At 47.2% G+C, this 12,957-nt stretch overlaps 1 protein-coding gene across 1 annotated transcript; it reads right to left on the reverse strand.

Moving 5' to 3' along the window:
• Window positions 1-9,502: 9,502 nt before the first annotated feature.
• On the reverse strand, window positions 9,503-12,550 carry LOC120910751 (gastrula zinc finger protein XlCGF57.1-like). The gene is made up of 2 exons (XM_040322484.1): window positions 12,516-12,550; window positions 9,503-10,870 (listed from the first exon to the last, which is right to left on the reverse strand). The coding sequence occupies exons 1-2, from the start codon at window positions 12,547-12,549 to the stop codon at window positions 9,519-9,521; spliced, it is 1,386 nt and encodes a 461-aa protein (XP_040178418.1). The 5' UTR covers window position 12,550; the 3' UTR covers window positions 9,503-9,518.
• Window positions 12,551-12,957: the final 407 nt, after the last annotated feature.

Raw genomic sequence — 12,957 nt, forward strand, 5'->3', positions numbered from 1 at the left:
TAATCAGATCTTCACCCTAAACCAAAACAAGATCTTGTTGAGTCCACACAGACAATAGAGCACGAGTGTCAGAAAAAAGTTCACCTGTTGGTGGCGCTGTTGGTCCCGTGGATCGCAGTAGCCAGTGTCCACCAGCGGGTGTCTTCTTGCAGCCAGGATCTGTGATAAAGGATTTCACCTGCTGGTGGCACTGTCAGATCCATGGGCTGTAGTACCGGTGTCCACCAGCGGGTGTTTTCCGGCAGTATTAAGTCGTCATTATCTCCTGCAGTCAGGCGTCACATGAGCCTGATTGCAGGAGATATATATAAATACCATCTTATATTTTCAAGCTTTGGCTTGGGGGGGGTCGTAGCATGACTAACTTGTGGGTAGTGATTGTTCACTAAGTTGGGTCTGAAAGATCTTTCCATGAGGATGGAAGATCTCTTCTCGTGGATATTTAATCACTTTGGCACTATGTGAGATTATGTGGGTTCAGGCGAATATCTTTCATCCAATAAAGAATTGGGGGGAAAATTTGTACAAATGGGGGGTTGGGTGGGGAGGGTAACATGGCTCAAAGACACCTGGAGTGGGAGTCCACCCATCTGCCTCTAGAGGGGGAGGGAAGAAATAGAATGATTTGATAGATGAAGTTTACAAAGGCAAATAGTAGGCCATAAAAGAAGAGTGTCACCATAATGATGGCAAGAGACGGTGACACTTGACTTATGTCACCCGCAGTCAAAACAGTGTGGTGCCCCCCAGAGGCATGTTTAGAGTCCCCAGAAACCAGGGGGAATGGTGGGGGATGTAAGACATTAGGCACACCAGTCACTTTGACTTAACTCTAAGTGCCACCTACCTATTACTGGTATCAAAACTACGAGGCCTCTAGTGGCTAGGTTCAACCTACCTGATGATGGTGGGGGATGGTGTGACCTTCCTGTGTGGAATCCCGGGAATACAGAGGACGGGGACATCTCTCTGGGGGGTTCCTGGTATTAGGTGGCTCCATCGTATCCTTGTGTCCTTCTGAAAACTCCTCCATCACTCCATACTCCTCATCCTCCTCTTTATACTCTTCTTTAATATCAATATTATCATCCCCGAGGTTTCCACTCTGAATATATAATAAAACATTCATTATAATAAACATGTTTGTGTATAAATCATAACCACCAATATTTGTTCCTCATCTACCTGATGATGGTGGGGGATGGTGTGACCTTCCTGTGTGGAATCCTGGGAATACAGAGGACGGGGACATCTCTCTGGTGGGTTCCCATTACTGGATCCATCTGTAGGAAACACACACACTGACTGAATACATTGTTTCTATGTGTTTATCAGATGATGGGGGATCTAGGTGGAGCCTCCGTACTGCTCTCTCCTTTACAATAAAGTCTCCTCTTACCCGGTGATGTGAGGGGCGGCTGATTGTCCATCATGACGTCCTTGTAGAGATCCTTGTGTCCTTCTAAATACTCCCACTCCTCCATGGAGAAATAGACAGTGACATCCTGACACCTTATAGGAACCTGACACACACAATGATACAGTCACCATCCAGACACACCCCTTGTCTGTTACTGGATAATGTCCCAGAATCCTCCTCACCTCTCCTGTCAGCAGCTCCATCATCTTCTTGGTGACTTCTAGAATCTTCTCCATGTTGTGTCTCTCAGGTTTTAGGGAGTCACATGGAGGCACTGTGATGGTCATGTGATCACCTGACTTCACAAGAGGAAATCTCTGTATTGGGGAACCAATAGGAAGATCATGTTAGAATCCCAGAATCCTCCTCACCTCTCCGGTCAGGTCTGTGTTTTATTAATAGAGATAAGAGTGATGTCATGTGACCTCCCAGAATCCTCCTCACCTCTCCGGTCAGGTCTGTGTTTTATTAATAGAGATAAGAGTGATGTCATGTGATCTCCCAGAATCCTCCTCACCTCTCCGGTCAGCAGGTAGATGATCTCCAGGGTGAGGTTTAGTATCTTCTCAGTCATGTGACTCCGGCCCTCCTCCATCCTCATTGGTCATGTGATGTATACAGGTTTCCTGTAGACCAAAAGTTTAGCACAGAGAATGATGAGGACTGTACTGGTTGTACAATATTAGGATGGGGGTGTATGGGGGATAATATGAGGGTTTCTATCATGTAAGAACGGCCCCAAGTTGGATTACACACAGAGGAACATTCAGTTTAATGTTTGCTCTGTGTTTGGTGTCCAGGAGCCTCTAACCCCTTTGCTCCCTGGATCAGAAAGTCAGTTTTGTTTTGAGCTGTTTATCTGTGCTTAGTCTTGGCTCTTTCTCCTGAACTCTGCACTCTGTATCTTGTGCTTTGTGGTCTATATGTGATCTTTACATTCTATAACCTATACTGTACATTACATATTACAGACTACTGCACTGTGATTTACACTCAAAGATGTGTCCTCCACGTCAAAAATCTCCACTCCTGACACTGTCATCCAATGTCATAAATCTCCACGCCTGGCTGTGTCCTCCAATGTCATATATCTCCACTCCCGACACTGTCCTCCAATGTCATAAATCTCTGCGCCTGGCTGTGTCCTCCACCATCATAAATCTCCACCTCTGGCTGGGACCTCCACCATCATAAATCTCCACCTCTGGCTGGGACCTCCACCATCATAAATCTCCACTTCTGGCTGTGTCCTCCACCGTCATAAATTTTGACTTCTGGCTGTGTCCTCCACCGTCATAAATCTCCACGCCTGGCTGTGTCCTCCACCATCATAAATCTCCACGCCTGGCTGTGTCCTCCACCGTCATAAATCTCCACTTCTGGCTGTGTCCTCCACGTCAAAAATCTCCACTCCTGACGGTGTCCTTCAATGTCATAAATCTCCACGCCTGGCTGTGTCCTCCACCGTCATAAATCTCCACGCCTGGCTGTGTCCTCCACCATCATAAATCTCCACGCCTGGCTGTGTCCTCCACCGTCATAAATCTCCACACCTGGCTGTGTCCTCCACGTCAAAAATCTCCACTCCTGACGGTGTCCTTCAATGTCATAAATCTCCACGCCTGGCTGTGTCCTCCACCGTCATAAATCTCCACGCCTGGCTGTGTCCTCCACCGTCATAAATCTCCACACCTGGCTGTGTCAACCACCGTCATAAATCTCCACTCCCGACACTGTCCTTCAATGTCATAAATCTCCACGCCTAGCTGGGTCCTCCACCGTCATAAATCTCCACTTCTGGCTGTGTCCTACACAGTCATAAATCTCCATTCCCGACACTGTCCTCCAATGTCATAAATCTCCACGCCTGGCTGTGTCCTCCACCGTCATAAATTTCGACTTCTGGCTGTGTCCTCCACCATCATAAATCTCCACGCCTGGCTGTGTCCTCCACCGTCATAAATCTCCACTTCTGGCTGTGTCCTCCACCGTCATAAATCTCCACGCCTGGCTGTGTCCTCCACCGTCAGAAATCTCCACTTCTGGCTGTGTCCTCCACCGTCATAAATTTCCACTTCTGGCTGTGTCCTCCACCGTCATAAATCTCCACGCCTAGCTGTGTCCTCCACCGTCATAAATTTCCACTTCTGGCTGTGTCCTCCACCGTCATAAATCTCCACGTCTGGCTGTGTCCTCCACCGTCATAAATCTCCACGCCTAGCTGTGTCCTCCACCGTCATAAATTTCCACTTCTGGCTGTGTCCTCCACCGTCATAAATCTCCACGCCTAGCTGTGTCCTCCACCGTCATAAATCTCCACGCCTGGCTGTGTCCTCCACCGTCATAAATTTCCACGTCTGGCTTTGTCCTCCACCATCACAAATCTCCACCTCTGGCTGTGTCCTCCACCATCACAAATCTCCACCTCTGGCTGTGTCCTCCACCATCACAAATCTCCACCTCTGGCTGTGTCCTCCACCATCATAAATCTCCACGTCTGGCTTTGTCCTCCACCATCACAAATCTCCACCTCTGGCTGTGTCCTCCACCATCATAAATCTCCACGCCTGGCTGTGTCCTCCACCATCACAAATCTCCACCTCTGGCTGTGTCCTCCACCATCATGAATCTCCACCTCTGGCTGTGACCTACACCGTCATAAATCTCTGCGCCTGGCTGTGACCTACACCGTCATAAATCTCTGCGCCTGGCTGTGTCCTCCACCATCATAAATCTCCACATCTGACTGTGTCCTCCGTCGTCATAAGTCTCCACGCCTAGCTGTGTCCTCCACCGTCATAAATCTCCACTTCTGGCTGTGTCCTCCACCATCCCAAATCTCCACTCCCAACTGTGTCCTCCACCATCCCAAATCTCCACTCCCAACTGTGTCCTCCACCATCCCAAATCTCCACTCCCAACTGTGTCCTCCACCATCCCAAATCTCCACTCCCAATTGTGTCCTCCACCATCCTAAATCTCCACTCCCGCTTGTGTCCTCTGACATCCTAAATCTCCACTCCCAACTGTGTCATCTGACATCCTTAATCTCCACTCCCAACTGTGTCCTCCACCATCCCAAATCTCCACTCCCAACTGTGTCCTCCACCATCCTAAATCTCCACTCCCAACTGTGTCCTCTGACGTCATAATTATCCAGTCCCAACTGTGTCTTCCATCATTCTAAATCTCCACTCCCGCTTGTGTCCTCCGACATCATAAATCCCCTCTCCTGGCTGTGTCCTCTGACGTCATAAATTTCAATTTCCAGCTGTGACGTCCACCATCATACATCTCATGGGGCTGGGGGAAGAGGTGCCAACACATGGCTTCCATAGTGGCAAACAGTTCAGGGAAAGTTGATGACAACATAGAGAGAGACATATATAGAAAGGGATGTTCAAAATCTTGGCATCCCTCAACAGGGGGGAATGCAACAGTACCAGTTATCACAGTCCTACGGGTTCCTCCCTAATAAAAAGAAACAGGGTGTCGGCTTAGAGAGACCACTGCTTCCACATAGAGAGCAAGGGTCCTCCTCTAGAGCATGCTGGCAGGGGACAGGCTTTTCTACTTAGGCTGTTGCTGCTTTCTACAGAAAACCATCTATAAGACTTTGGTCACCTTTCGTTTTGATGCTCCTTGATTGTATTCATATAATTTAAACTGAGAGCTCATTTAGGCTCTATGCCTGGAGAAGGGACACCAATCTGAAGTCTAGAGAAGGAGATGTAAGGGGCCCCAACGCAGATTTATGGCATATTCAAAATTCATATAGGTTTCCACACTATATATGTGTGTATCATCATCTTCTGGAGATAAAAGACGTCACAGTGACTATGGAGGAAGAGGACGGACATGACGGAGGTTACTGGGTGTAAATAGAAAATAAGATCTTATTACCTCCTCTGCTGCCACTTCCAGCAATGTCTTCTCTCTACTTCCGCTCGACTCCCCTCTCACCTGGAACTTCCTGTCTGTAGTTTAAATCGCTTCCTGTTTATACCTGACATCACTTCCTGTTTTCTAGAGACTTCCTGTCTCGTTATGAGAGAGATCTCCACAGTTGTTAGATGGAGGTGGGCTAAGCTTTCCTGAAGAGATGGGTTTTCAATGATCTCCTAAAGGTGGATCTTCACATATATTTTCGGCTTTGCTACTGGTCTCGTCTGTTTCCAAAGATCAGCAGGCATGCTGGTACATGTAGTTCCAAAGCTTTAACTTGTAAAGTTCTGTTGACACCTGTTTTTACACAAGACTCCTTCTGCTCCAATTTCTGAGAGATTTCTAGCTACCTCCAGACTCTGATTGTTCTATTTCCAAAGGGATTCCTAGTGAGCCCAAGATTTCCAGTGCCCTACTTTTCCAGAGATTCCTAGTGAGCCCAAGATTTCCAGTGTCCTACTTTTCCAGAGATACCTAGTGACACCACGATTTCCAGTGTCCTACTTTTCCAGAGATACCTAGTGACACCACGATTTCCAGTGTCCTACTTTTCCAGAGATACCTAGTGACCCCAAGATTTCCAGTGTCCTACTTTTCCAGAGATACCTAGTGACACCACGATTTCCAGTGTCCTACTTTTCCAGAGATACCTAGTGACACCACGATTTCCAGTGTCCTACTTTTCCAGAGATACCTAGTGACACCAAGATATCCAGTGTCCTACTTTTCCAAAGATACCTAGTGACACCACGATTTCCAGTGTCCTACTTTTCCAGAGATACCTAGTGACCCTAAGATTTCCAGTGTCATACTTTTCCAGAGATACCTAGTGACCCTAAGATTTCCAGTGTCATACTTTTCCAGAGATACCTAGTGACACCATGATTTCCAGTGTCCTACTTTTCCAGAGATACCTAGTGATTCCAAGATTTCCAGTGCCCTACTTTTCCAGAGATACCTAGTGACCCCAAGATTTCCAGTGCCCTACTTTTCCAGAGATACCCAGTAAACCCCAAGATTTCCAGTGTCCTACTTTTCCAGAGATACCTAGTGAGCCCAAGATTTCCAGTGTCCTACTTTTCCAGAGATACCCAGTAAACCCCAAGATTTCCAGTGTCCTACTTTTCCAGAGATACCTAGTGAGCCCAAGATTTCCAGTGTCCTACTTTTCCAGAGATACCTAGTGAGCCCAAGATTTCCAGTGTCATACTTTTCCAGAGATACCTAGTGACACCACGATTTCCAGTGTCCTACTTTTCCAAAGATTCCTAGTGACACCACGATTTCCAGTGTCCTACTTTTCCAGAGATACCTAGTGACACCAAGATATCCAGTGTCCTACTTTTCCAGAGATACCTAGTGACACCACGATTTCCAGTGTCCTACTTTTCCAGAGATACCTAGTGACCCCAAGATTTCCAATGTCCTACTTTTCCAGAGATACCTAGTGACACCACGATTTCCAGTGTCCTACTTTTCCAGAAATACCTAGTGACACCAAGATTTCCAGTGTCCTACTTTTCCAGAGATACCTAGTGACACCACGATTTCCAGTGTCCTACTTTTCCAGAGATACCTAGTGACACCACGATTTCCAGTGTCCTACTTTTCCAGAGATACCTAGTGACACCACGATTTCCAGTGTCCTACTTTTCCAGAGATTCCTAGTGAGCCCAAGATATCCAGTGTCCTACTTTTCCAGAGATACCTAGTGACACCAAGATATCCAGTGTCCTACTTTTCCAAAGATACCTAGTGACACCAAGATTTCCAATGTCCTACTTTTCCAGAGATACTTAGTAAGGTCTGAGGCGCTCGTGCAGCCTCGGAAACGTTGAAGTCAGACGCCGCTGTGGTCCACGAGGGCCTCTGCATTACCATCTGAGCCACAGAGTGTACAGTCGGCGGACGGCTTCCTATGGGTTCCTGAGTGGCACAGCCTGTTGAACCAGCGAGCAAGGAGACACACCGCTGCAGGTTTTTCCTCATGCTGATCGTTTTTAACCTCAATGTGAGTGTTTTTATTTATTGTACCATAAAGTTTCTACAGTTCATACTTAGAAGGTGCCTCTTTCTTTACCCTTTTTCTGGAGCGTCCTTCTGCTATCCTGAAGAGACCTGCCCTGAGTTATGTCCATCTGAAAGTGCCTCCGTTGCTCTATACTCCTCATTCTCTTCTTTAACATCAATATTATCATCCCCGAGGTTTCCACTCTGAATATATAATAAAACGTTCATTGTAACAAACATGTTTGTGTATAAATTTAGAACTACCAATAATTGTTCCTCATCTACCTGATTATGGTGGGGGATGGTGTGACCTTCCTGTGTGGAATCTCGGGGACATCTCTCAGGTGGGGTTCTGTTTTTAGATGGCTCTGTCATGATGTCCTTGTGTCCTTCAGAAGGTGCCTTCATCAAACCATCATCATCCTCCTTTTTGTTAAACTTGAGGATTTGTAGTAGATTTTGGTTAGTTGATCGAAGAACGCGATTGGGTTTGTGGTATTTTATTTTCTCACATAAATATTGGGGGGAGATTCCTTGCACACATTTGTGCGTCAGGCAGAGGGCCTTGAATGCGACTCGGTCCTTTACGGCCAGCCAGTGGAGGGACCTCAGGGAGGGAGTGATTGATTCCCAGGGTTTTTTACCACATTACCAGTCGTGCCGCCGTGTTCTGGACGACTTGTAGACGAGCAATCTGGTATTTTGGGAGTCAGAGGTAAAGGGAGTTTGCATAGTCAAGCCTGGAGTTGATTATTGTTCCCACCACTACTGCGGTGTCTTCTTTCGGGATCAAGGGAACAAGTCTTCAAAGCAGACGCAGCAGATGGTGAGATCCGCTGACTACTGACCCAATTTGTGCATCCATTGTCATGTCGGAGTCAAAAATGACTCCGAGGCTTTTGACTTTGGTGCTAGGGGTGATGGTTTGTCCCAAGATGGGCGGGAGGGTCCATGTCGTCCTAGCAAGTCTCATTCAGTTTGCATGGAGCAGAAGGAGTTCTGTTTTTGATCTATTGAGTTTAAGGCGACTCTCCGTCATCCAGTTCTCTATCAAAGTGAGGCATTTTTCTGTATTGAGTGTTGAGTTTCCATTGGTTCTTCCTTGTCCCCCTACCCCCTCTATGACAAGGCTAAGGGGAGTGTCTCTAACTGTGTTTAAAGGCACTTGGTACTTAATAAAGCGTTTTATGCTCAGCATGTTTAACCATTAACACCTGTGTGGTTTGCCTCGTGATGGAGAGGTTAAGGGCTGGTTATGGTGAGTCTGCTGGCTGCGGGTGCGTTTGGAGAACAGGAGACACAGGTCTTGTGAAGGTGCCCATACGGGGTATCCGAGATCTGTCACACTAAGTAAACAATAAACAGGGTTCAAAGGGACATTCACCTGGAACCTTTTATGACTTCACTCCAGTAGCAAAGTAACTTTGGGCATCGCCATAGGAGATGAATAAGATCCCCAGATGTTTGTCTACATCTTCAACACAGTGAGTTGGGAGTCTTCCCATCTTCTGAAGTTTCAGGGTTCCCGGTCTTTGGTTGGGGATTAGGAGCTGGTGGGATGGGCTCCTGGTCATGTGACCACTGTGACAGCCAATATACTGCTTGTTAGTTTTGTCTGATGTACAAGGGAGATCAGACTACACCACAGGAGGGACTCGTGAACCAATAGCACCCCCTCCCCCCTTTTACAAAGAAAGCCAAACAAATTTGTAAACTTCGAAATCTTTAATTCTCTGATGAAAAGTTTCTTACATCATAAATATCAAAGTCACGGTGTGCATCAAGGTTTGCTTCTTCCGTATGTGAGACCTCTGAAGTACGATTCCTAGAGAAGAAATTTCCTAGACTGGAAACATTAATACACTTCGAGGGTTGTGTGCAGGGCCAATTCGCCCTATAGGCTCACTATGCAAGCCCCTTATGGCCCCGCAAATTACTACAGGCCCGGCCTGGTGAGAAGTCATTTTCGGCCCATGACCCGGCTTCTTAACTCGCTGGCTGCATGGGAGAAGAGGTAAGAAGTCAGCACCCCCGCTTCTCACTTTAATGTAAGATGTCATTTCCGACAACAGAACACCCCCCTGCTTCTCAACTTTAATCTGACATTTCGCTGTCGGCAGCGCCCCCCCTCCGTTTCTCAAATTTAATGTGACATGTCATCTTGCTTAGGGCCCCCAGGGAGGTCAGGATCGGCACTGGTTGTGTGGGATCGCTGATGCTTGGAGACACTGCACTTATCTGTAAAACATTTCCCGCAATCGGGACAAGAATACGGCTTCTCACCCGTGTGACATCTCTGATGTCTGGCAAGATGGGGCTTCTGTGTAAAACGTTTGCCGCAGTCTAGGCAGGAATACGGCTTCTCCCCCGTGTGAAGTTTTCGATGTCTGACCAGGACTGATTTCCTTGGATAACATTTCCCGCACTCAGGACAGGAATAGGGCCTCTCTCCCGTGTGACACGTCAGATGACTGACAAGATAGTGCTTCCGTGAAAAACATTTCCCGCACTCTGGGCAGGAATACGGCTTCTCTCCCGTGTGACACCTCAGATGATGGACAAGATTGTGCTTCAGTGAAAAACATTTCCCGCACTCTGGGCAGGAATACGGCTTCTCCCTCGTGTGACACCTCAGATGTTTGACAAGATAGTGCTTCTGTGAAAAACATTTCCCGCACTCTGGGCAGGAATACGGCTTCTCCCCCGTGTGGAGTTTTCGATGTTTGACCAGATCTGAATTCCTTGGATAACATTTCCCACACACAGGGCAGGAATACAGACTCCCCCCTGTGTGGTACCTCTGATGTACAGCAAGATAGGACTTATGTGAAAAGCATTTCCCGCACTCAGGGCAGGGAAACGGCTTCCCCTCCACGTGACTTTTTTGATGTACGAGAAGGTGCGATTTCCATGGATAACATTTCCCGCACTTAGGACAGGAATGCCGCTTCTCTCTCGTGTGCAACCTCTGATGTCTGAAAAGATAGGACTTCTGTGAAAAACATTTTCCGCAGTCTAGGCAGGAATACGGCTTCTCCCCCGTGTGAAGTTTTCGATGTGTGATGAGGCCTAATTTACTTGAATAACATTTCCTGCACTCAGGGCAGGAATACATATTTCTTCCTGTGTGGCGCTTCCGATGCACAGCAAGATAGTCCTCATGTGAAAAGCGTTCCCCGCACTCAGGGCAGGGATATGGCTTCTCTCCCGCGTGACTTTGTTGATGTATGAGAAGGCCTGATTTTCGTCCATAACATTTCCCGCACTCAGGACAGGAAAATTTCTTCTTCCTCTGTTTTCTGCGCCTACCCCTCACAGTACGAGGTTGCTTAGAGTCGGAGGGATTCCGTGGTCTATCCACACTGTGAAGTCCTCCATCCATAGTGGAGCTCATTGTCTTTTCTCCTCCACAATCTCCTGTGATGTCCTCGTCTTCCATTTTACAACCTGGAGATAAAGTGAGACGATCCTTTGAGGGTTTCTCCATGGCGTGTCCTGGAAAAATAGAAAAACATCATCAATATATCTGAGAGGGTTCGTTCACTTCCATCAAGATTCCATCTGGATCAGGTAGATATGAGGGAGGAGATGTTCTCTGAGAACGCCTGAGCTGCCAGCAAAGGTTCAGTCCAAACTTGCGTCTGGAGAAAACCTTATGCTCCGCCCTACTCTGGACCAATCAGAGAGCAGAGAAGGTTATGTCTCACCTGTGCTGATCTCTGTAGGAGTGTCCTCCTCTATAAATGTCCCCGTTATTCCATCCTCCTCCATAGACTGCTGATCATCCCTCACATACGTCTCTTCTTCTTCTGATTTCACCTCAAATTCTATATCGATTGGATCTCCACTCTAAACCAAGAGAATGAGAGAGAATATCATCTGTAAGATATAAACTTACATACAAAATCCACACATCATCTCCACCAGTCCATGTTCTAGATGCTCCGCCCCACCGACCTTGTAATGGTGGGGGATGGTGTGACCTTCCTGTGTGGAATCCCGGGAATACAGAGGACGGGGACATCTCTCTGGGGGGTTCCTGGTATTAGGTGGCTCCATCATATCCTCGTGTCCATCTGAAAACTCCTCCATCCCTCCATACTCCTCATCCTCCTCTTTATACTCTTCTTTTACATCAATATTATCATCCCCGAGGTTTCCACTCTGAATATAGAATAAAACATTCATTATAATAAACATGTTTGTGTATAAATCATAACCACCAATAATTGTTCCTCATCTACCTGATGATGGTGGGGGATGGTGTGACCTTCCTGTGTGGAATCCCGGGAATACAGAGGACGGGGACATCTCTCTGGTGGGTTCCCATTACTGGATCCATCTGTAGGAAACACACACACTGACTGAATGCATTTAGCCGGATTCAGGTAGATCGGCGTATTGTTAGGCGGGCGTAGCACAGCTCATATGCGCTACGCCGCCGTAAGTTAGAGAGGCAAGTGCTGTATTCACAAAGCACTTGCGTCCTAAGTTACGGCGGCGTAGCGTAAATGGGCCGGCGTAAGCGCGCCTAATTCAAATTGTGAAGAGGTGGGCGTGTTTTATGCTAATGAATCGTGACCCGACGCGATTGACGTTTTGAACGAGCCGCAAAGACTTATTGGTTTCGATGTGAACGTAAATTATGCCTGGCCCCATTCACGGACGACTTGCGCAAACGACGTAAAAAATTTCAAATTTGACGCGGTTCCGACGTCCTTACTTAACATTGGCTGCGCCATCTTTTTGGTGGAATGTCTTTAGGCCTGAAAACGCCTTACGTAAACGGCGTATCTTTACTGCGACGGGCAAGCGTACGTTCGTGAATAGGCGTATCTTGCTGAAATACGCATTCTAGGCGTAAATCAGCGTACACGCCCCTAGCGGCCAGCGGAAATAGACAGCTAAGATACGGCCGCCGGCGGCGGTCTTATTTTAGCTAGATTTAAGTGTATCTCAATTTGAGAATACACTTAAATTTACGACGGCGCAGATTCAGAGTTACGACGGCGTATCTACTGATACGCCGGCATAACTCTCTCTGAATCTGGCTAATTGTTTCTATGTGTTTATCAGATGATGGGGGATCTAGGTGGAGCCTCCGTACTGCTCTCTCCTTTACAATAAAGTCTCCTCTTACCCGGTGATGTGAGGGGCGGCTGATTCTCCATCATGACGTCCTTGTAGAGATCCTTGTGTCCTTCTAAATACTCCCACTCCTCCATGGAGAAATAGACAGTGACATCCTGACACCTTATAGGAACCTGACACACACAATGATACAGTCACCACCCAGACACATCTCTTGTCTGTTACTGGATAATGTCCCAGAATTCCCAGAATCCTCCTCACCTCTCCTGTCAGCAGCTCCATCATCTTCTTGGTGACTTCTAGAATCTTCTCCATGTTGTGTCTCTCAGGTTTTAGGGAGTCACATGGAGGCACTGTGATGGTCATATGATCACCGGACTTCACAAGAGGAAATCTCTGTATTGGAGAACCAATAGGAATATCATGTTAGACTCCCAGAATCCTCCTCACCTCTCTGGTCAGGTCTGTGTTTTACTAATAGAGATAAGAGT

The sequence above is a fragment of the Rana temporaria genome, chromosome 8, assembly GCF_905171775.1.
Source record: "Rana temporaria chromosome 8, aRanTem1.1, whole genome shotgun sequence".
NCBI lineage: Eukaryota > Metazoa > Chordata > Amphibia > Anura > Ranidae > Rana > Rana temporaria.

What these genes read in the sequence shown, in the direction of transcription:
- LOC120910751 (XM_040322484.1), bottom strand. Translation starts at nt 12,549, where the DNA reads ATGATGGAGAATCAGCCGCCCCTCACATCACCGG. An exon ending in GCCGCCCCTCACATCACCGG is followed by an intron (nt 10,871 to 12,515) that starts GTAAGAGGAGAC and finishes CTATTTTTCCAG; the next exon opens with GACACGCCATGGAGAAACCC.